This window comes from Gouania willdenowi, unplaced genomic scaffold (assembly GCF_900634775.1).
Source record: "Gouania willdenowi unplaced genomic scaffold, fGouWil2.1 scaffold_228_arrow_ctg1, whole genome shotgun sequence".
NCBI lineage: Eukaryota > Metazoa > Chordata > Actinopteri > Blenniiformes > Gobiesocidae > Gouania > Gouania willdenowi.
The window spans coordinates 689362-711799 of NW_021144983.1; the positions used below are offsets into that span (position 1 = coordinate 689362).

Genomic DNA, 22438 nt, shown 5'->3' on the forward strand with positions numbered 1-22438 from the left:
GTCTGGAGGTTCTGGTCCTGATGGACCGAAACCTCCTACCAGAAGGGAGAGATTGAAACAGTTTATGACCGGGGTGGGAGGGGTCGGCCACAATCTTTCCTGCACGCCTCAAAATCCTGGAGGCGTACAGGTCCTGGAGGGAGGGCAGATTGCAGCCGATGACCTTCTCTGCAGAGTGGATGATACGCTGCAGTCTGGCCTTGTCCTTGGCCGTAGCTGCAGCGTACCAGATGGTGATGGAGGAGCAGAGGATGGACTGGATGATGGAGCTGTAGAAGTTCACCATCATCTTTGTTGGCAGACTGAACTTCTTCAGCTGCCGCAGAAAGTACATCCTCTGCTGAGCTTTTTTGATAAGGGAGCTGATGTTCAGCTCCCACTTGAGGTCCTGAGTGATGATGGTCCCCAGGAAGCAGAAGTACTCTACAGAGCTCACTGTAGAGTCTTCCAGGGTGAGGGGGGTGAGGGGGGCTGGGTTCTTCCTGAAGTCTACTATCATCTCCACTGTCTTTAAAGCATTGAGCTCCAGGTTGTTCTGGCTGCACCAGGACACCAGGCCCAATATGGTAAGTGCTCTAATGCTTCTGAGAAAGTGAAAAGTCTATAAATAGAACAGTGGTAATCATTCTTCCACCTGGTAAAAGGGAAGAAACAAGGCCAACACAAACATATTCAGAAAATGTATTTGATACAAATACAACCACAAGCCACACTTCTTCCGGCCTGTTTCTTTTTTTTTTTCCTCCTCCTCCTCTCTTATAGTCTTCGTACGATAAATCTTCCTCTTTAAACATACTTAATACCACATCTCTATAAAAATCCAACACAGCATACATTTAAGGTACTTCTGTTGGCCGGACACAAATTAATGGCAAGCAAATAGTAGGAAACTCAGTCTCACAAAAGATCACTAGGGTAACGGAAACAACAGAAAAAGCATCAGAGAGAAGAGCGAGATGGTCGTCAGCATTACAAACACAGAAACCCACAGATTACAGGTTCATACGCCATGAGGTGTGAGTCCTTCACACAAGATGCTTCACTTTCATAGAAAGAATGGAGTTGCTTTTGTTAGAAGATAAATCTACTGACGTCACCAAACTTGAAGCAGGAGTCATAAAAGTAAAGTATGTGAGGTTTATGTAATACCACCCTAGGTCACTGGGTGGCAGTGCCGTGTCCGTGTAGCGTTCAGTCCGTACTCATTTATATCAGTCAGGCTTTCATTTGGTCATTGTCTGAAGTTACAAGCTCGCCACGGTGCTAGTTTTTCCTTCATATTTCAATCCTGATGCACCTTTCGCTGCATGGACACACGGTGACAGGACGTCCATCTAGTGGCAGACAATAGTATTGCAAACCGTTATTTTAAGCTCAGCACTTTGACTCGTAAAAATTAAAAGCGGTGAAAAGTACAAAGTATGCATTACATTTTATCTTTTTAGAAAAATGTCTCATATCTTTGCCTTGAGTCAAACAAGGAGGCATTCATGCACTACTGTATAGTAAGTCATATTATTATATTAATGTGATGCCACATGGGCCAGTAATGAGTCACGACTTGGTCTGTAGCTGCGTTAGTGAAATCAAAAGTCTCAACCATCTTAATATTTGTCATTAAATCTGCACAACTGCTCAGGTTAGCAACACTGGTCAACCTAGGCACCCTCTTGTGGTAGAAAGTGGCACTACATGACCAAACGTTTGTGGACAGTTCAGTGAGTTTTTAATGATTTAAGGAAAAATGAAAGAAACTCAGAACACAAGTCGTTATTTTTCACTCAACACTCACTCTTCATTACATCCGGTCAGTGTTTCTGCGCAGATACACAAAAAGGCTTCAACAAAAGTCAAGTATTAACTGTTCATCACCAAAATAAGAGACTGTTTGCTCTTCCTTCACTAAAATGAGGCACAGGATGGATTTCTGTTTCTCTCACATAAAACCAACAAAAAACAATAACGTGCAAAAAACACACAGGGAGAACATTATATTACATTATTGGTATCTTTTTTAGCTTTTGGGTGTCAATACTTTTGCACATTAATCTACAAAAAGTTTCCTTTTGCTTTTATTTTTTGGAGCAAACTAACTTTTTTCTACCTTTAGTTTCAACTTATGAAGAACTTAATAAAAAGCCTCTAGCTGATGGATGCTAAAGCACTTTTGATTGCAAACTCTGGTGTAGTTTCTCTGTACTCTGTCAATGAGACGCATCTCTGCCGTGAAACATTAGGACAAAATAAGTGCGTTGAGTACTTGTTAGAAAAAGCCTTGGAGAGAATGGAAAAGTCACAAGCAGCAGAGACGAGCAGAAAGCCTTCTATCCAAGCGCTTCAAAAAGCATTGGTTTCATCTCCTCTTAAGCCTTCACGCTGAAGCCAAGGCTTGCTCGGGAATGTGTTCACAGTGCTGCTGTCAGACGTGGGTCAAAAAGGTTGCCGTGGGCAACGTCACAAAGTCGTGAAAACACAAGGCTAAGGAGCTGCTGCGTCGAGGAGCGAGTACGTATGTGACCACAAACAATTATAAACCACCTAGAAGTAATAACTTACTGTTTTTAAGACAAGTGAAGGCATCACGACAGAAATCAATAACTTAAACATTAGAAATTGTAATAAATAATGACTGCGCCGTTGGAAAACACTTGCGTGGCCACAGCTTGTTTGACTGAATGATGACAGGAAAACTGCAAGTGCAAAGCTGACGCTTTAATTTTGTGTCTTCATGAGATGGATCTGTCCAAAGAATCCCGTTTAACATCAGAAACAGGATTCCACGCAGCCGCCGGAGCAGCTCCCATTATTCCTGTGATGTCATGGACAACAGAGAGGTGGATTTGGTAGTCAGTGTTACCCTGCAGCGTGTGACGGTATCAGAGCAGGTCGTCCATGTTTAATTCTGCTATGGGCGCTCTCCAGAAACAGAAGGAGCTGAACTCTGGGTTGTGGAAGACCGCGTTCTGCTCTTTGGTGAGCAGTGGGAACATGTGCTCCACCAGCTTGCTCAGCTGGCTATACCTGGGAACGTGACGAAAGGATGGAGATTAGACAGGAGAGCAGTGATGAGCAGAGCTAAGAGCTGGATCTAAATCGTCCAATCTGGCAACGCAAATCAGCATTCAGTGTCATTCAAAGACTATTGTTGCCACTGCTGCATCGTATATACGTATTTTAACACACGTTCACCTGCGGAAAACTTGCAAACCAGGGATAGGGTCAATTAAAATTGTAATTATAATTATGATGTAATTAAAATTTTAATTGTAATTGAAAAAAGTTACTGTTGTAATCATAATTGCATTGTAATTGAGTTCAGATAATTGATTTTGTAATTGTAAATGGCATGAACATTTAAAAAATTTACCATGTAATTAAACACAAAACTGGGGATCCGTGTTATAGATCTATGGTTTACGCATACCTAGTTAACAAATATTAAAATATGTTGCATTTGAAGTTTACCCATTTAAAAAAAAAGGTTAAATTGAGGGGTAAACGCTCAGACGCCCACATCAAAAATATGAATACTAATATTTTCATGGATAAGGAAGTCTAACAAGGTAATCAAGAGATGAGAAACAAATTAGATAAAAGATAATATTCTTTAGTGTATTTCATAGCATATTTAAGCCAAAACTGACCATCTAATAAGAGATGCTAACAGAAAGCTAACACAAGACGAAGGTTACGTTTTATGGGCTTTTTTATTAAAGGCTCAGTAATTGTGATTAGTTGTAATTTATTAATTTAGTAATTGAGAACATAATTGTAATTGATTTTAGGGGGAAAATAGTATTTGTATTTTATTTGTAATTGGAAATAATGCTGGTCAACGTAATTGTAATTGAGTTGTAATTGAACATGGATATTTGATGATGTAATTGTAATTTGAAAATGGAACTGACCCCCAACCCTGCTACAAATTCAACCCGTCTCATTCATTCCTGGATGTTTAAATTTGTATTATTTCAGTATGCAACGTTCCCTTTATGATGAAACTAAATAAAACAAAGAGCAGCATCCTGCTGTTCAAGTCTCTGCATGAACATGCTCTAGAGGATTTTTAAAAGTTTGTTTGGATCAAGTTTTGCAGAGATTTAATTCACGCCTATTACGCAGCATAGAACATTTTCTTAATTTCAGCTTCGCTGTGTGAAGGCCTTTAACTCCTCAGCCATGACTCAAGGTGCGTTATTTGTCATTCCAAGAACAAACTGTCGGTAAATGCAAGAAGAGGATGAATAAGATAAGTAAAAATACTCACGAGGACTTGTTTCCCTTAGTCTGCTCCTGGATGAGCTCTCCCTTGGGGTTCACGGTGTAGATCCGAGACACAGGAACTCCCACCTTCTTATAGGCAACCACATCCTGAATAGAGGAGAAGTGAGCAGCTTTAGAAAGAGAACATCTTCCATCACTGGGTTAGAAAGGAAAATGATTGGTCCAAACCATGAAGATTAGTGATGCACCAGAATTATCCGTCTGAACGTTTCTTAATTATAGGAAAACATGAACAAAGAAGTCGACCAGAAGTCGACCAGATTGACCATTTTCACCCTGTTCTGCCAGTGATGCTTCGTGCTAAGCTAACTAGAAAATGTTGCCGGTATGGAGATCCTTCACGATTTCAGAACAAGCACATTTACCGTCCCTGACCTGACAAGACGCTGTAAAAGTGATGTTGTGTTTGGAGGAAATATGAAACAGCCTCTGCACAGACTGACAAAACACCCAAAGATTTCATGTTTACAGACATGAATAAGAAAACACACATGCACATCGATCTTGGCCAGCTTCTCATTTCCAATACACACTGGCCACATTTACACGAGAGCTTTAATTCTCCTTTAATTCAGGATGAAAATTAAATTAGCTTTAAACTGACCTTTAAACACTTAATTTTAATTGAAAATGGTCCGAATATAACTTCAATCCGAATTAAGTAGCTGGTTTATTCAGATTTTAATTCCAAATGGGATAATTCCACGATCTAGATTACATTTAATTCCACTTTAAATTAATTCTGGTCGTTGTGCGCATGCTCGTCCTGTCGCGATGGTGATGACATAATCCAGTATGGCCGCCCGAAGCAAGTGTTACACTCGAGCCGAGACTATTTATTTAATAAGAGCCTTAGAAGATATAGATATAATGAAAATAGTGGATGGATGGAAGAATAAACATGTGGATATTCACAGACTTATTACACACACTCAGACATCGGCAAATGAAACGGGCTTAATCGGGGACACGAAGCCTTGCACCAGACCACAGAGCTTCACTAATGATGTGTGGGTCATCAGAAAGTTCTTCTTCCACTTAACATCCTGCATAGTGAAGGTGAAGCAGTCGTTGCACTAACTGCTGGCTTTGATTGACCAAAGTACGGTCTGCGGCCTTCCTTCTCCACTACTCTATCTAATTCTCCTGCACAGCTGACAAAAGTGAAACCGCGTGTTATTGTCAAGCTGCTGTTTCAAAACTACAATCAAAATAAAAGTGAAAATAGTTCTTATGATGTGGTCTTCTACGGTATGTTGTAGCCGAAAAGGTTGTGTTGTGTATTTTTTTCCCCCATAGATGGTACACTTCATGTTCGCCCTGTCTAATCAGAACCCTTCCCAACCCCGAGAACTAAAGCAGAATTAAATAAAGGCAATTAAACTTTTTTTCCATGTAAACCACAATTTGGAATTACTATATCCATGTAAACACAAAGCAGAACACTTCAATTCCAAATTAAAAAAACATCATGTCACTGTGGCCACTGTAACCATGTGTTCAGTGCTGTTTATGTGCAGTCCAGAAACAGAAATAAGTGAGTGACGTCGAATTGACTCTCAGCGTTTAGGTGGATAACAGCATGACTGTGTGTGTTTGCTTGTCTGATGTTTTCTTTAAGAGCTTCATCTGAGTTCTGGTGTTTGTGCAGCTGCAGACGGGATGCTACGCCGTCTTTCCCTGAACTCACTGCCCTCACCGACCTCAGCTTCAGTTCAACCCAGCGCCGGCTTCACACGGCCACACGCCGATTTCACAACGTTATTGTGACCTCACCGTCTTACGTCTGACCAACATGAGAATAATGAGCTCCTAAACGCCTCGCGTCAGGACGTTTTCTAACACGCATTAACTCACAGTAGCTCGATTCCCAAAGGCGGCGTAGAACAGCTGCGGGTTATGCTGGAACAGGTTCTTGATGTCGGTAAGGCATTCAATCTTAAAGAGCTCCGGTTTCTTCTCGATCACCTCCCTGTTCCAAGACAAACACAAGACAGATAGTTTCATTAGAGCATGTCTCTGAGAATGTTGTTCACACACATGTGGAGTTGATCTTCTTATTGCTTCTAGACACACACCAAAAAAAAAAGAACAAGAGCTTCTCTGACCTTCAGGTGAGTAGATATGTAGGTAAATAGATAGCTCAGTCTACTTCCTGTTACTCATCGGCTAAATAGATCTAACCACCTCAATCTGACCATCTATCACTCACTTCAAATCTGGTTGCTGTTGTTCTAGAAGTCAGGTATTATTTATTAACAAGAGTTTGTTCTTTAATGCTAGAAGTTTACTATGACTACTATATTGTTATTGTGAAATTTGTATTTAAGCCCACACTATCTGAGACCAGAATGCATTGAGGCCAAAACAATACAAAGTCTGAATCAAGACCAAGACGATAAAATATATTTCTTTTTTAAAAACCAGGACTTGGTAGAACAATTCATTTTACTTTTTGTTGAATTAGATTTGACAGACAAAAACAAGGTGTCTGCAACTCTTTCAGAGCACAACATTCTTGCAAAAAAAAAACCTTGAATTTATTCAAACGCCACTGATAGTGCAAAATTATTTCAAATATCTGAAAATAAGTTGTTTATTAGTCAGGTGAACGAGACTTAAAGTAAGCGTAAAGAGGTGTTTCTAACTAGAAATAAGGTGGACTGATGTTTTTGCAGGTGTCTGACACATAAAGCACTGGAAAACTTTTCCAAGCAGGCAGAACAATCAGTGAGCTAACGCTAAATGTTTTCAGTAAAATTACAATAATATTGAATCAGGAAAAGTTCCAAGTGCTTCTCCCTATTATCACAATAATTAAGTTAATGAACAGAAGATCAGTGCTGGCCTTTACTGTTCTTGATGGAAAATCCAGAATTCGGCCAACCTATTAAAAGACTAAGACCTTCAAAATGTGGTCTCGAGTCCAAGACCGGTCTTGAGTACTGCAACTACTATAGTGGCCAATATAAGGCTTAACACTGGTTCAAATATGGTGAGCATTACACCTAATTATAAGCAAGTTTTAATACCTTACGACTTAAAGAGTTGGCTTTTGTCTTCTTGCCAACGTTAACAAAGATAAACTAAGGCGGCCATCAAAACCAGAGAAGTCTGTTTCATTAGGTACTTAAACAGTAATCCCCAGGGTAAAAGATGCAGTTTTTATGTCATCTTATAGCAACATCAACTGACAGCTCTAACTAGAGAACTAAATAACAGAGAAATAATTTCTTTTGTTTGGGAGTCAACCCAGAGCAGCACCAGTTTTCAGTTAAAGCTCTCCCTGTTCCAGAGTGTATAACCTGAAAATAATACCGAGTATGAAGCATCCAAACCCCCAACACGACTTATAGCAGGATGAGACAAATTTTTAGGGCTTTTTCCCACAAGCAAAAATCTTGAAATTCTTGTAAACCAATCGACACTCTGCTTCGACATCTCATCTCGTAATTACATTAACGTATTTACTTGCTAAATGTTTCTGGACATTTAATTATTACTACAATAGCCGAGTGAGATACCTGGCTACAAGCCTTTGAAGTTTATGGTTTTATTTTTATGAATTATAAACTGTCCAACGTTTGAACAAGACAAATTAACCAAGTGTTTTGTAATGCCATTTTTTAAAATCACATCTGGTCTAATTAAAAAACCTATTGACTCTCCTCAAAGGTTTCTCAGCCATTTAGTGACAAAGGGAATAAACGTCGAGCAAAAGATACCAAAATAAAAGTATCAGTTAATCGAGCCACTAGTATGTGACCTCTTTTTCTCACTTTGAACAGATTTGATGAGCAAACACTTCCTGCTACATTGGTTTCAGTTGTCTACACATTTGTCAATAAAAATTTAAGGTGGCAGTGAGACGCATATTTCAGGTCAGCAACAGGTTTGAAACCCATTAATATCACAAACAGTGAAATCTTGGCTACGATCAGAGAGACAAATGAATGTAACCAAAATACTGTTTTTTTTCGGACTATGTTAAGTTGCGCCAGTATATCAGATGCTTCCCAAGAAAGTGACTATTTTCCTGGAACATTACAAAGATAGATTTCATGCCCAGATGCATGCTGATTGGCACCTTTTTCAGCCAATAGCATCTCTTTTACTAAGGGGTATGCTATTGGCTGAAAAAGGTGCCAATCACCAATCGACTCAGCGAATCAGAGCATGCCTGGGGGCCAGCACAAGTTACACTTACATTTTAGTTCAGGGGCCAAATAGGGAGCAGTTTGATCTTAAGTGGGCCACAGATATTATGCTAGAAAGTAGTAATTTCAACATTATTTTGCTCTAGTTTACACTAATATTCATAGATAAAATACAAAATATGTAAGAAACACGAGCAATAAGTGACAGATATCAGTCCCAACAGGATCTTCAGTTCCTAGATTTTGTGACAAATTTCTATTTAATTAAGGGAAATATTATGTAATAATTTGAGGGAAACTGAAGGATTTTGTAAGAATCTTTAGTTTTTTTCAACAGTTTAACATTAAAAATGACTGCAATCATGCAATATAAGCACCAGGAAAACTGTGATCCCCTGCTAATAATGTTAAGCTTTTGTTTTCTCAGTCACTTTAATATCTCCAGAGGGCCGAATTGGATGCTGCAAAAGGCCGGATTTGGTCCCTGGGCCATGAGTTTGACACATGCATTAGATGATGCTACAGGCTGAAAGATCCATGAACTGTACCGTATTAGTCCTCAATTTTAAATAAAAAAAAAACCAACCTATACCATGGATTATTTGGTAGTTTGTTCCCTCTGTTTCATTGTGTTTATAGTGAGTTTTACGTATTGAGTACTCTTAATGCACAACATCAAACGATTAAACTCCTCTACCAGGAGAAAAGATGACCATATTTTGGATTTCATAATAAAAGCCTGAAAAAAGTCATAATAGCCGAAAACTGTGATATGATACAACAATAGGTGTTAGTTAGACAGAAGCAAAAACAAAGAAAGTTCAAGATACGAAGTAGTTTTGATGTGTGCGCCAGGTTTGAGCGCTCATTACTGCACCTGTGAAAGGCAGAGAAGAGGCTGCTGGGAGACAGCATGAGGGGCCCCCGGGGGAGGATGGTGCCGTCGTCGTTGACCCCATCCAGGTAACTTCTAGTCAGGTCGGCCATGCCGATCGCCCGAGCTGAGCAGTATAGAAACTTGTAGCCATTCCTGTGGACGAGAAGCAACGGTCAGCGCATCGGGCCATTATATAGTACTTTACAAATATAATTCAGAAACCAATAATCCAAAAGATCAACGGGTCAAAACCTAGTTTAAAAACATCTTAAAACATATTCAAGAAAATTATTATGCAAAACCTTTAAAACAATAAAGAGAAAATGTATTTTTTGTGTGTAATTTTCTTTTCTTTTAAACAAACTATTATTATATTTTGTTAAATAATTTCTAACAATGCTTTAGCAAAAAATGAAAAAAATCTATCTCAAACAAAAACCTAAAACAATGGCCTCCCTTTAAAATGGATTTTACTGTGATTTACTTATAATGTATTTGTTTATTTGGAGAGGACAGCGTACATTAATGAACACCAGTACAATACTTTGTGTAAATGTGCCAGATTTAGCCATGAGCTGCTTTCCATCCATAGTCCGCATACATTTAAGACAATGACAAAAGATACAGACCTGGACATAATATATACATTATTTACAACCAACCAAAGCAAATTCTTATTGATGTAAAAACTTCTATAAATACCTCTAAATATAAAATTTAATTAGAGACGTGTCAAGAATAAACCTGTTCCAATCAAATCTACTGAAGACGGCAGTGAATAATGTTTCTGACAGTCTCCGCCACATCTTTAACAGCAGGGGTGCTCAAGTCCAATCCCGGAGAGCACCTGTCCTGCATGTTTTAATATGTCTCCCTGATTTAACGTTACACACCTCTACAGGAATCCTGATAACAATCTTACGATCAGCTGTGGACCAGGAGAGCATCTAAAATATGCAGAATAGCGATTTTAGTGTTTTGAGAGTCTGTGAAGGAGCCCTTTCATATTTCATTGTTATTCGTTTGGTCTAATACATTCCTTCTAAGTTCCCTATCCGTGTTTCCATGTATTGCAGATGGTATATGTGTCGTCTTACTCTGAGACTGAAGGAACCCCATTTCACATATTGTGGTTAGCTTAGCATGTATTGGCACTGGCTAACGAGGGTCAAAGGGTAAATGGGTGGGGCTATGTTCAAAATGTCTTACCCAACCGATAAAAAGATGTAAGAAATGTGCTTTAAACAAACCGATAAGTATGACGCATCCTTACTGAAGAGAACCAAACTTTTGAGTTTAGAGTTTGACATTTAAATCCATAAAGTGAATTTAATTTTTATCTGCAGCGCTAATTATAGCTGAACTTCCTGAGTCATCCACCTCAGATGATCCCCCGCAAAACACTGTGAAGGAAACAACAACCCTGCAAATCGCCTCGAGGGAATCAAATGCAGACGGCGCTAACCGCTGACCACCCGTATTCCTCTGACATTATTCAGCGTTATGATGCACTTACTTAGCAACTGAGTCATAGAGCTTGGCGACGCCCTGATGGGTCCAGTCCTTCCCCAACTGTGGAAGGATTTGTCCAAATACATCTGACCTGCGATGAGAAACACAAGGAGATGTTAATGAGAGCAGGATCACCCTCCCCTTTCTGCCAGGCAGCAGACGGAGAGTAGGAGAATGTGCAGGAATAAAGAGGAGCAGGCTGGTGGCACACAATGTTCAGAGGAGGTTAAATAAAGCAGCATAGCCATCATTTTTATCAAAATCTATGACATTACAGGCTGTTCTGCACTAATGAGGATCCCTGGCTCCGTTTCACCCTCCACTCATTTACATTGTGCTCTTCTCTACTCAAAGGAAAGTCATGTCACAGGCTACCCTCAAGGGTCAGAGGAATAATAATAGCCGTCAGTGCGCAGCGCTCTGATGTTGACCACAGAGTGAACCGCGTAGTGTGGGTGACTTAAAGGCAGGAAACGTCAGCCCACACGCTGCAGGAGGATTAGACGGCTTCACATGAAAAGACGGGATCAGGTCCTTATGACAGGACAAGTTCAGGGAGCGCAACCATTTTTCAAGTGATTGTTAAATGAGAACATATTTCTATTTTAGGTTGAAAAAAAGTGTGTGTTAAAGGGATCTTCCACTGTATTTACAAATATGGCCTAAAACCTTTGAAATGTCCTTATTAGAAGATTTATGCCAAACGAAACGCATTATTTTGCACCAAATTCGTTTTATTAACAAAAAAAATGGGACTACTTTACCGTTTGAGAGCCTGTGTGCCGCCATGTTGGAATGATGCCATTGATGACGCAAATCGTCGCTTTTAGTCAATTGAGTTATATACGAGGTGAAGTATTCAGCACTCAGCAGCTTTTTCAGTCAAAATTACAGCTTGTGCTGCTTTGAGTTGCTCTAAAAATCAGTGAAAAGGTAAAAAAGTCAATGTAAACCTCTTGTTTACCGAAATTTGAGAAAATCCGTCACCCGAAAAAATCTGTGACCGCAGGGGGCGACAGTTCTGCTGTTTCATAGATGCCAAGAAGAAGAGAAGAAGAGCTCCGTGAATGTAAATGCAGGCAATGGGATCCACTGCTGATCATTAATGCTGAACCAAGTTGAATATATCTGCTGTAAAGAACTGGTGTTCTTGTCAGATATGGTTGAAGGTTTGGTTTAATGGTTTAAGTCTGGATTCTTTACTCTTCTTCATGCCGTCTATGAAACAGCAGAGGACATTTCAAAGGTTTTAGGCCACGTTTGTAAAAACAGTGAAGGATCCCTTTAAGCTTTTTTCTACTTGAATTTTAGATTTTTGGTGTGATTTTAGATCTATTCTCCTTTCCCAGCATACATACATAAAGGTATAATAGCACTGTCACACACATGAAGTTGGGTTTAGATAAATGATACCAAACATGACAAGACAAAACAGTTTTAGGGTGAAATATTTTTTTTTAAAATAGCCTGGAGTAAGATGCAGATCGAGAGGAAATCACTTTATAATTCATTCTCTAAGAGTCCGTGATTACTTGCACTCTACCTTTTGATACGCCTCATCATTTGTGTTTACCGACAGCTTTAGTTTTCTCTCCAGGCCTGCTTTGGTAATTACAGAGTCCTCACATAAAGAGCTTTCTTTCCAAGTGTGTGGGCAATAAACACCCAGGAGGAATGGAAAGCATCACGGAGGAAACAGTGCCCAGCTGCTACATCAACTGCCCAATGTTATGCTTTAATGTATGTTTATATATACATACACATTATATAGTTAATGAAATAATTGCATCATTATATTATTGTCTTTTTGTGCAATTTTACTCTCACCCATTGGCCTGGAGGTGTTTAAACTCCTATGTCTGCCCATAAATGCTGAAGGTTTGACGACATTGTACAGTAGCTGATATAAATTGTGGTCAATATTTCAACTTCAAGTGTATTTAGATTGTTTTTTTGTTTTTTTTTTAATCTTACACAGTGTTGTGTAATAACACAGAGGCTGAAAATCACTGGTTTAAAGAACTAAAACGGCGCAGTCTGAGTGAAACCACTAATTTACTTGTCATATAGCACTTGTTTTAAGACTTGCATGAAAGATACAAACTTAATCTACATCCACAGGCATTCATTCCAGTGGCTAAAATAAAACCGGTGCTTTTACTTTATTCCACTCTGTTAATGCACTGATGAAGATGATCTGCATTCTACATTGTGTTTACTTTGCATTGATGTGTGAATTAGCGTGCACTCACTTGGTGATGGTTCCATCGATATCGGAGATGATGACTTTGTCGTCCCACTTCCACAGGTAGATGGTGCCCTTGCAGCGACACGTGCCCTGGTACTGAGTGGTGATGCTGAAGGTCACGTCATTTGGTCCCTCCTTTAGCTTCAGACTAGCCTTTAGAAAACAACACAGAGCAGCCCAGGTCAGACAATGAACACTTTAACATTGTGGATTTAAAATGAGTCGACACAATGCAATGACTGAACATTAAATGGTATTTAGAGCCCCCCAGTGACCACATTGAAAAATAAATGTTACAAATAGCCAGCAGAGGGCACTAGACAACAGAAGCCTAGTAGGTGTAAAAATAAAAATAAAATATAAATATAAATTAATTGACAAAAAAAGTCAGGACATTTATACTGTCACAAAACATGTTTAAAAAAAAAAAGAATTAAATATCTCAAATTGAATTAGTAATAAATGCTCACATCAATAGTTAATTTTACTATATCTTTACAGAGAGACTTTTTCTTTTTTTTTAACCTAGGGGACGTAACACCATTTGGGGTCGCCTGGAATTTAAATAAGTCTAGTCATCAATAATAAAAAAAAACACTAATTAAAATATTTTTATTATTAAATTCTTATTAAATTTATTTTAAAATTAAAATGCAACAGAGTCTTTAACAACTGTATTCTATGCTTTCACTTTCTGAAATTTAAATCTAGTTTAAATAAAATGCAGAATCAAAATATCTGAGCTGGCACAATTTGTCACTAATTCTGTATTTGTAACACTGCAACAAACTTGATAAAAACTAATTCTAGACAGAAAAATTTTGGGTCGTCAGAAAATTGTGATACCGAAATGGGGTCACGATCCAAAAAAAGGTTGGGAACCACTGCCTTAAGGTGTATTTAACACTTTTCACATATATATTTGTTTAATTTAAGTAACATATATGAATCAAAAACACAAATAAATGTGGGTGTGCTTACAATCTGATCAGAGGAGATGTGCAGAGACTTCCTGTAGGCGTGCAAGTTGGAGCTGTGGTGGTGCTGACCATCGACAGGCTGCAGGCGCTCCTGACAGGAAGCGGCGTCCAACTCCATGTCCTCCTCATCACTGGACGAGTCTCCAGCTTTGGGCCTTTGATGCAACACAAGAAATTAATTCAAAGTCACAATGTTGTTATAGAGAAACCAAGAACTTCCAATAACCTAAATGGGTTGATACGTACAGTGGAGGAAGCTTCTCCTGAGATTCTACACCTTCACCGTCCTCCATGTTGGATTCGTCCTTGGTGTCAAGCTTCGTGTCCGACTAATGGGATAAAATTCCACAAACAATGAGGTTAAAAAAAGAAAATGATCATACAGCTTTAAACAGGTGCACATTTTATGTCTCTTTCCAGAATCTATAATTTAACAACACAACTCTGACAGAAAAATCATGTACTGTACAGGCCAGTACATGTGTGAAAAGGCCGTACGCATAAATCTAAAAATTGTTGTATGTGCATGTTTCCTTTGAACATCTGAACCAAGGTAGAACTGAGCGCACTCCCTGACCACGCCCTCATTAAAACATACAAATCATATTAAAATGAAACCTTCACCTGGATTTTCTCTCTGCATGATCAGAAAACCAAAGCCCTTACTCTCTAACTTCAGCCAACAGAGTGTCAGTTTAAGAGAGAATAAAGGTCCTTTAGGAGAGCTCTTCTTCTCTGTTTCATTGTCTACTACCAAACAGCAGAGTTGGAACTGTCTGCAGTCATAGATTTTTCGGTAAAACAAGAGGTGCTAAATGATCTAAAAAGCAGGCTGAATGCTTCACTCCAATAGAAAACAACAGGATGTTTACAGGCAGTGGTGCCATGTGACATCACCAATCACGTGATTTCAAGATGGCGGAACACAGGCTCTAAAAAGGTAAAATAGTCCCATTTTTTTAAATTAATAAAACAAACACAGTGCATAATAATGTATTTTGTAAAGCAGAGATCTTCTAATAAGTACATTTCAAATATTCCATTACAGTCATTAACAGTCACACCTGACGTGGCACAAGGAATATATTAATGTGTAATCAGCCTGTGCACATGGTCATAACAGTTACATTTCAGTCATTTTTAAGGCGTGAATTCATGTCTGTGATCGTGTGTTATGGAATGGTGACCAATCACAGGTGCTCCCTATCAGGTGGGAAAGGCTTTGGTCAGTTAGTGCAAGTACAAGCACACCTGCTTTGTCGTACTGTCCGCCCTCTTTCGCCAGAACCACCAGCGTCCGGACTTCTTTGGCATTTTCTCCTTCACCCAGGCCTCCTCCGTAGCCTGCAAGAGGAAAATAAAGGTCAGCTCATCCATTAAAAGAAGCAGTTCTGCAGTATCCCACATTAATCACCTTTGGTAAGTTCTTCTGGAACACCTGCATACTCAGAATCAATGGCGCAGCGAGAGTCCAGTTATAAAATCTGGAAACACAAAGAGGGATTTAGGATCAGTGATCCCATGAATGTTTCCAATGAGATGTAAAAATCCTACGTACCTGTTTCCTATCTTTACTACGAGGTTGGGGTTATCGATAATTGCAGGATTCTCTGAGAATTCATTGTAGGATATGATGTGCTCCATGAATCTTTCTTCAGACACAAAGCAGAGAGGAGGGAGAGAACGGCAGTGTAAGAGACACTTCCCACCAGCAGAGGGCAACTAAGGCACGATTTAGGGAGTGCATGCAAACATTCACTTTTTGTTTACCAATTTCAGAGTTTTCTGTTGTTTGTGAAATGTGTAAAACTGTATAAAGTAAAATTATTAAATTATTTCTAAGGTATCAAACAAATTAGAAACTGTAAAAATTTGTATTCTTCTGATGTAATAATTCATGTAGAAATGAATTTTTAATATTAGGAAAACTATAAATAATCTTAAAATGTTTTTTTTTGAGAATTAAAACACTGATTTATATATATATATATATACACGTATACATATTCTAAAAAAAATTGTCTGTGGGGTCGCCAGAAATTTGTGATATCAAAATGGGGTCACGACCAGAAAAACGTTGGAAACCACTGATTTATAACGTATGGTTAGAGATTAATGTATTTTTAACTGAGACAAAAACATTTCTCACAACACTGTGCACTTATGCTGCCTCTCCTTTACCTTTGGATATTCCAGCGTTCTCCGTCAACCCTCCGCACAGCGAGAGGGCGACGTCGGGGAGGTCGCTGGCCGAGTCAGACAGACACTCCGTCCCGCTGTCAGCGGCCGCGCTGTCCACAGACTGTGGAGACTGGGACTCGAGGCGGATCTCAGACTCCGTCCAGTGCTTCGCTGCATCCGACTCACTGGTTTAACAAGCAATGATAAGAACAGAGTGTTCCGAGGGTTAGGATGGTGGATCAGTTGGTTAAAGTAGAGCACGTTTTTAGCTGTATTTTTAACTTTAACAGGTCGGACAATTAGGAGGCTTATTCTTAGCAAACCTCTTGAAAGGCTGTGACTAACAACACAGAGAGGCACACAACAATGAGGGACACACAGACATTAGGAAACAGAGCAGGCTAAAGAGGACGTTTGATATTTAAAAAAAAACAAAAAAAACAGTCATCAACATCCTCCGCCAGATTGGTTCTCATTATAACTCACAACCTTTTCCTAAATGTCTAAATCTAAGAGGAATACATAACAAAATATTATCACATCAGAATCTAAAATTACTAACTATCTTAAATGGTTTGACCTGAAAATAAAAAAAGACAACAATTGTAAATTTAAGCTTGATATTTAGCACCATGCAGTGATCCTGAACGCACCTTGACACGTGTGCTACAGTCTCTTCAGCTGAGCTCAGTTCCATCTCAAAGATCTCCTCACTTTGCGTAGCAGCGGTTTCAGCAGCTGGTGCATGAGCACCGTTACCGTTGCCGGCGGACACAGGCGGAGTCAGCTCCTCTTGGCGCGGGTCTCCTTTGTGCTTCTTTCGCCGTCTTTTCTTCTTCTTGGTGGCCGTGGTGTATGGAGCGGGAGGATCTTCTTGGTCAGCTGGGTCTTCCTCGTCGGAGATCCAGAAGAGTTGGCTGTCAGTGGGGATGGGGGAGGTGGCCATGTGACCAGGGACAATCTGCTGACAGGAAACACGTGTGTCTTAGGACAGGGAATCAGTGTCATTTTGTCTATTTAAATATGATATTAGACCAACACAAGCATCCAAATCCACACTGTCACATGTCATATCAAGAAACTGAATTAAAAGAAATATGAATATATGTCTTTTTTCAAATTTATGACATGGTCTATCCTTTTTGGATAGATCAATGCTTCTGAATGTGAAGCTAAAGTCTTGCTTACGTTCAGCTGCTCTGCCTCCTGTACGAAAAAGGCTTCTCCGTTGTCACCAAGCTTCATTTGCAGCTCCACAGGCTCCCCATTCACTTCAATGTCGATCTGAGACGAAAAAAAAAAAGATTTGACATAAGATTAAAGTGAAGCCAGATTATCATTATCCACTCGCAAAGTCCCCTTTGTGCTTTAAACACCATGAGAAGTTATTTTCAGGGGAACAAACAGACAAAGTAATGCAGTAAATGCTGGGGTTAGAAGTCAGCGGAACAATTCATTGGCTAAACTCAAATTGATCGGTTTCAAACCCTGTTTTGTGCCCGACTCAACAGTTTTTACCAGACTCAACAGTTTTTACCAGAATGACAATTCTGGTTTAAAGTCACTGTGTGCAAAATTCTACACAGCCACTTTATATTAACATCAGCTGACCAACATCAACATGTGTCTCTGTGAGGAGCAACATGTGTACGTGAGATGTGTAGCGTGGCTTGTTTTGGTGCAGGAGCCTCTAAGAGGAGTCAACAGGGAATGCAGAAAAATAGGTTTACATAAAGCTAAATTATTATAAATCACGATATGAATCACGAGCTATTGCCTGGACTCAAAAAAGGTGCTTCTATGCTTTTATTGTGAAGGCAATTGTAATTGTAGAGTAAATCTATAATTAGGAACATTTACAAAGCACAACCTTTTTATTACAATCTATGAAATAACAATTATACTTAATTCTATATTGATAAGAATATTAAGTCAATATTTTTGCATTCTTTCGTCTTGTAATTTTTCCAATTAATTTTTTGTCATATTTTGGATAAAAACAGTAGTTTATTTAAACATCCCCCTTTAGCGTCATTAGCTGTAGGACATTTGTGTTTTACTATAAACTCATTTATCACATTTTGTCTACAGTTACATTCTGGTTGAAACTGCACCATCTTATAACTATATGAATATACAAATTCTAATATTTAGTTTGGCTCACAGCTTGTCATTGACAAACCTTTTGGGGGCAGACCAGTTCCAAACCACTGGTTTAGAAGACACGCTAGTTATACAACAAGCCCTCGCTGGGGCTTCTTTGTGTTTTTCTTTCTCGCCCACACATTCAAGTTGTCGAGTTGTTTCCATGGAAACGCCTCATTCATTCGAGTTCATCAGCATTCCAGTGGTGCGTTTAAAAATGATGTTGGTCACTCGCATATCATTACTGAGAGCAGGAGAATGAGGTTTTTCCCCACATGGAAACGTTACAGGATCTCCAGTGATGTTTCACCTCAGTTCAACTTCAGTCCTTCATTTTTCCCAGATAATGTAGCTTTCATTTGTATTACTTTCCTGCCTTCACATTCAGTGGCTCTACATTTGCTGAAACCAAAACACGGGAGTTGTTCTCCAACGAGAGGTGAGCCCTTAACATACAGCAGCTGATTCTCAACCAACATGAACTGCCAGAGAAGAAGCCACCTTTGTTGTTTATAGATAACAGTAAAAGGAACTAAAGTGGTGATATCTCACTAAGGCCTGGCAACACGTGGGCTATTGAAATTGCTATCAAATATTTTCTATTATCAACTTCAGTCAGTTAGCCAAACAAATTGTTAAAAACTAAAATTAAGCTCTTAAATCAGTCTCATTTTTTAATAATAGACAATAATAGATTAATTGAGAGTTTAGGTAATGTAATGTTAAATAAAGATTTTCAAATCTTATTTTCAACAGGTATAAGGGTTAACTAGCAATATATATCTGGCAACATGTAAACACATTGGTCTTTAGTCTGATGTTATCTTGTCCAAAGTAAAATCAAGCCATCTTGAAATTTTATGCCAAATTCATGTTAGGTGTAAAAATGCAACTGTTTTTTTTTTTGTGTTTTTTTTAGGGATGTAACTCAACTCCCGATACGATTCGATTCACGATACTGGGTTCACGATACGATTTTCACACAATTTATTTTACAAAATGGGAATGTTGACAAATTGAAAAATAATCCTTTATTTTTTGGGGGAAAATACTGTACTATTTTCCTTTTATTTTTCATTGTCAAAAGAATCCCTTGATAAACTATGCAAAATGATGCAATTTAACTAAAAATAAATCTTGAATGAAATACATAAAGGAATAATACAAATGAAGAAGAAACCTATTAATTTAAACTCTGGTTCTATAATAAACAATTCAAAACTGCATAATAGTTCTTTTTCTTTTTAAAAGTGCAACTGAAAGTGTATTTTGTGCCTTAACAATTGGACTTTAAAAAAAAAAAAAAAAAAAAACAGTCATTTTACTGTATTTACGTCAGATATTTGTTTAGACCAGCAGAGGGCGCTGGTAACCCAGTGGTCGGTTGGCATGCAGTTATTCCACCAGTGAAGAAGAGAAGCTATGCTAGCAGACAGAGCTAATAGAAAACCGTGACTTTTACAGATATTCACGTAATATTACAGATATTCTTTCGGTGCTAAAGGAGTAAAGAATCATTTATGAGCATGTTTAACAGTAAATGGCGGCCAGAAAGAAAATAGTAGCAGATTCTGCTCGTCACGTCCGCTTCTGGAAGGATTAATTTATAGCGCCCTCTGCTGTTTAAGAAAAGTACTGCGATTCAATTTTCAGAGCATCGATGTGAACCGTGGTACCTATGAATCGAATTTTAACTGCCTTACGATTAATCGTTACATCGCTAGTTTTTTTTTTACTTCAAAATAACAAAAAAAATGATAGAGGCACTTTTGTTATGATGCTATGTGTCTTCAATAAATCATCCTACTAGTTAGTAATGTCTTAACTAAATATAATGTTTAGATGAAGAAGGAGGTGTGAAGTAAACCACAAACGTGTACATGGATTTTAAATCCTGCACTCCCTCATGATTAGCTATATATAGCTCCACTCTCCTGCAGAAAACAGTTCAAAGCTTGGTTATGTCAGAATATCTCAGTAGGAACCACTCACCACTTTCTCCTTGGAGCGCAGTACACCCAGTTTGCCAAATCGCACGTGGAACGGCGAGCACTGGTACGTGTCGTCTTTCTGCTGAACCACCACCACGTCAATGCATCCCGACAGTGTAGCCTGGTTAATGCCTGTGTACAGTTCCTTGACGGTGCCAAGAACCTGGCCAGCCAGCTGCCCAACATAGTTCATAGTGTCTGTTTGGAGGAGAGACAAGAGGGGAGGGTGAGAGAGTGGATCATTAGGAAGGAAAGGCCACTTCAGGACTGTAAATGCAGTGAGTGACGTTCATGTCTGTGGAACATCAAGAAAAATAGAATAGAACAGGCTTGTGATGTCATCATACACAATGTACAACTAAATTAAAGGACAACTCTGGTGGTGTACAGGTGTAAAAATAAATGAATAAATAAATAAAAACACAATAGCTAGTAAAAATATGAAATAAAAATAAAATGAAAAAATGTACAATAGGAAATTTTCCAATAACACAAAATAAAGTCCCTAAGTTTATTACTATGTTGTTTTTTATTAATATTGTTTTTAGTAAATTATTATTTTGTTATTGCAATTATTGCCATTAATATCATTACAACATTACTTTTATTACTATTACTACTTTCACTATCAATATTATATCCCTATCAACATATTTATTATTATCAGGGCTCTACACAAACTTATCCAGTGGTGGCACTGGTGTGACAAACTTTCTCTGTTAGTCAAGGGGTTGTACAGCATAGACATACATGCTGATGAATAGTTGACTTTACCGGCTACCGTAGTTACCGTGTCTCTCTTAACAACCTGCGATGGTTTATGTGCAAGAAGCGCGCGCGCATGTGTGATAGATAACGCACGGAGGAGATGGCTGGCACGCACGCACGCACACACACACACACGCACACCATTTATAATAAAAATATACTAAATGAGTAAAATAAAACTAAAAACTAAACTATTTATATAAAAAGTACACAAAATGACAACAGAAATGCATAAAAATATACAAAAAGGCTCCAAAAACACAGAAAATTACTCCAAAATACATACATTACAGAAAAATACACCAAACAACAACAAACATATGAAAATGACTCAAAATACACAAAACTAAATATTTATACAAAAATACACAAAATAACAACAGAAATGCACAAAACGACACTAAAACAGATACAAAAATACACAAAAAGATTCCAGAATCACACTGCAATGGCAACAAAAAACTATAACTATACAAAAAAATGCACAAAAACACAACAGAAAGATACAAAAATATGCAATTATACCCCTTATGCTCCCACATGAATGCAGACTTCCGACGGGCACTGTACTAGTATAGTGTATAGTATACCAGTATATTGTCAGGTCTTAAATTATGCGTGTTCATTTACCACTTCCTTTGTCACCCCATGTTTCTGTTCTGTGACTATAATTTTCTTTAATTATTTGTTCAAAGCTGTACAAACCCTGTTTTTGGTGTATGTCTATTTTGAAATGGTAGCCCCCCCTGGAGAAAAAATACACCAGGTGGCAGTGGACAATGGTTACACGGTAAAGCAAGAGGATAAAGGAAGACCGAGGTGGAGAAGCAATAAAATAAAGACTCAAACCTGTTTAGGAGAAACGAAGTTTGCACTGTCAATGTGTGCAGCAGACTGTGCTGAATGAATGTAGATCCTTCCGCAGTCAGAGACAGAGTGAAAACTGAAGGAATAAATAGCTTGTTAAAAATGTCATCAAAGCAGTGACTGTCACATCTGTAGAACATCAAGAAAAATATAATAGAACAGAAGGCTTGTGATGTCATCATACACAATGTACAACTAAATTAAAGGACAACTCTGGTGGTGTAAAAAAAAAAAAAAAATGAATAAATAAATAAAAACTCAATAGCTAGTAAAAATATGAAATAAAAATAAAATGAAAAAATGTACAATAGGAAATTCTCTAATAACACAAGATAAAGTCCCTAAGTTTATTACTAGTCTCTATGGAGACAACAGTCGCAAAGAGTTCCACAGTGTGCGGGTGCAGAAGAAGCCCGGTGAGGTTTGTT

The 22438-nt window shown here is 38.4% G+C and overlaps 1 protein-coding gene across 1 annotated transcript; it reads right to left on the bottom strand.

The window, feature by feature from the left end:
- Positions 1–449: 449 nt before the first annotated feature.
- Positions 450–22128, bottom strand: LOC114458981 (phosphatidate phosphatase LPIN2-like). Its single transcript, XM_028441359.1, has 16 exons — positions 21993–22128; positions 20377–20573; positions 17428–17523; positions 16893–17200; positions 16240–16424; positions 15617–15710; positions 15473–15542; positions 15310–15402; positions 14305–14387; positions 14060–14213; positions 13083–13231; positions 10835–10921; positions 9319–9471; positions 6142–6256; positions 4268–4371; positions 450–3021 (listed from the first exon to the last, which is right to left on the bottom strand). The coding sequence occupies exons 2-16, from the start codon at positions 20566–20568 to the stop codon at positions 2877–2879; spliced, it is 2028 nt and encodes a 675-aa protein (XP_028297160.1). The 5' UTR covers positions 20569–20573; positions 21993–22128; the 3' UTR covers positions 450–2876.
- Positions 22129–22438: the final 310 nt, after the last annotated feature.

Bases quoted from the DNA above. Each gene is read 5' to 3' on its own strand.
- LOC114458981 (XM_028441359.1), bottom strand. From the start codon at position 20,568: ATGAACTATGTTGGGCAGCTGGCTGGCCAGGTTCTTGGCACCGTCAAG. The intron at 14,388-15,309 runs GTGTGCTTGTAC...TTATCCCATTAG, and splicing joins CGGACAGTACGACAAAGCAG to TCGGACACGAAGCTTGACAC. The intron at 14,214-14,304 runs GTACGTATCAAC...GTTGCATCAAAG, and splicing joins CAGGAGAAGCTTCCTCCACT to GCCCAAAGCTGGAGACTCGT.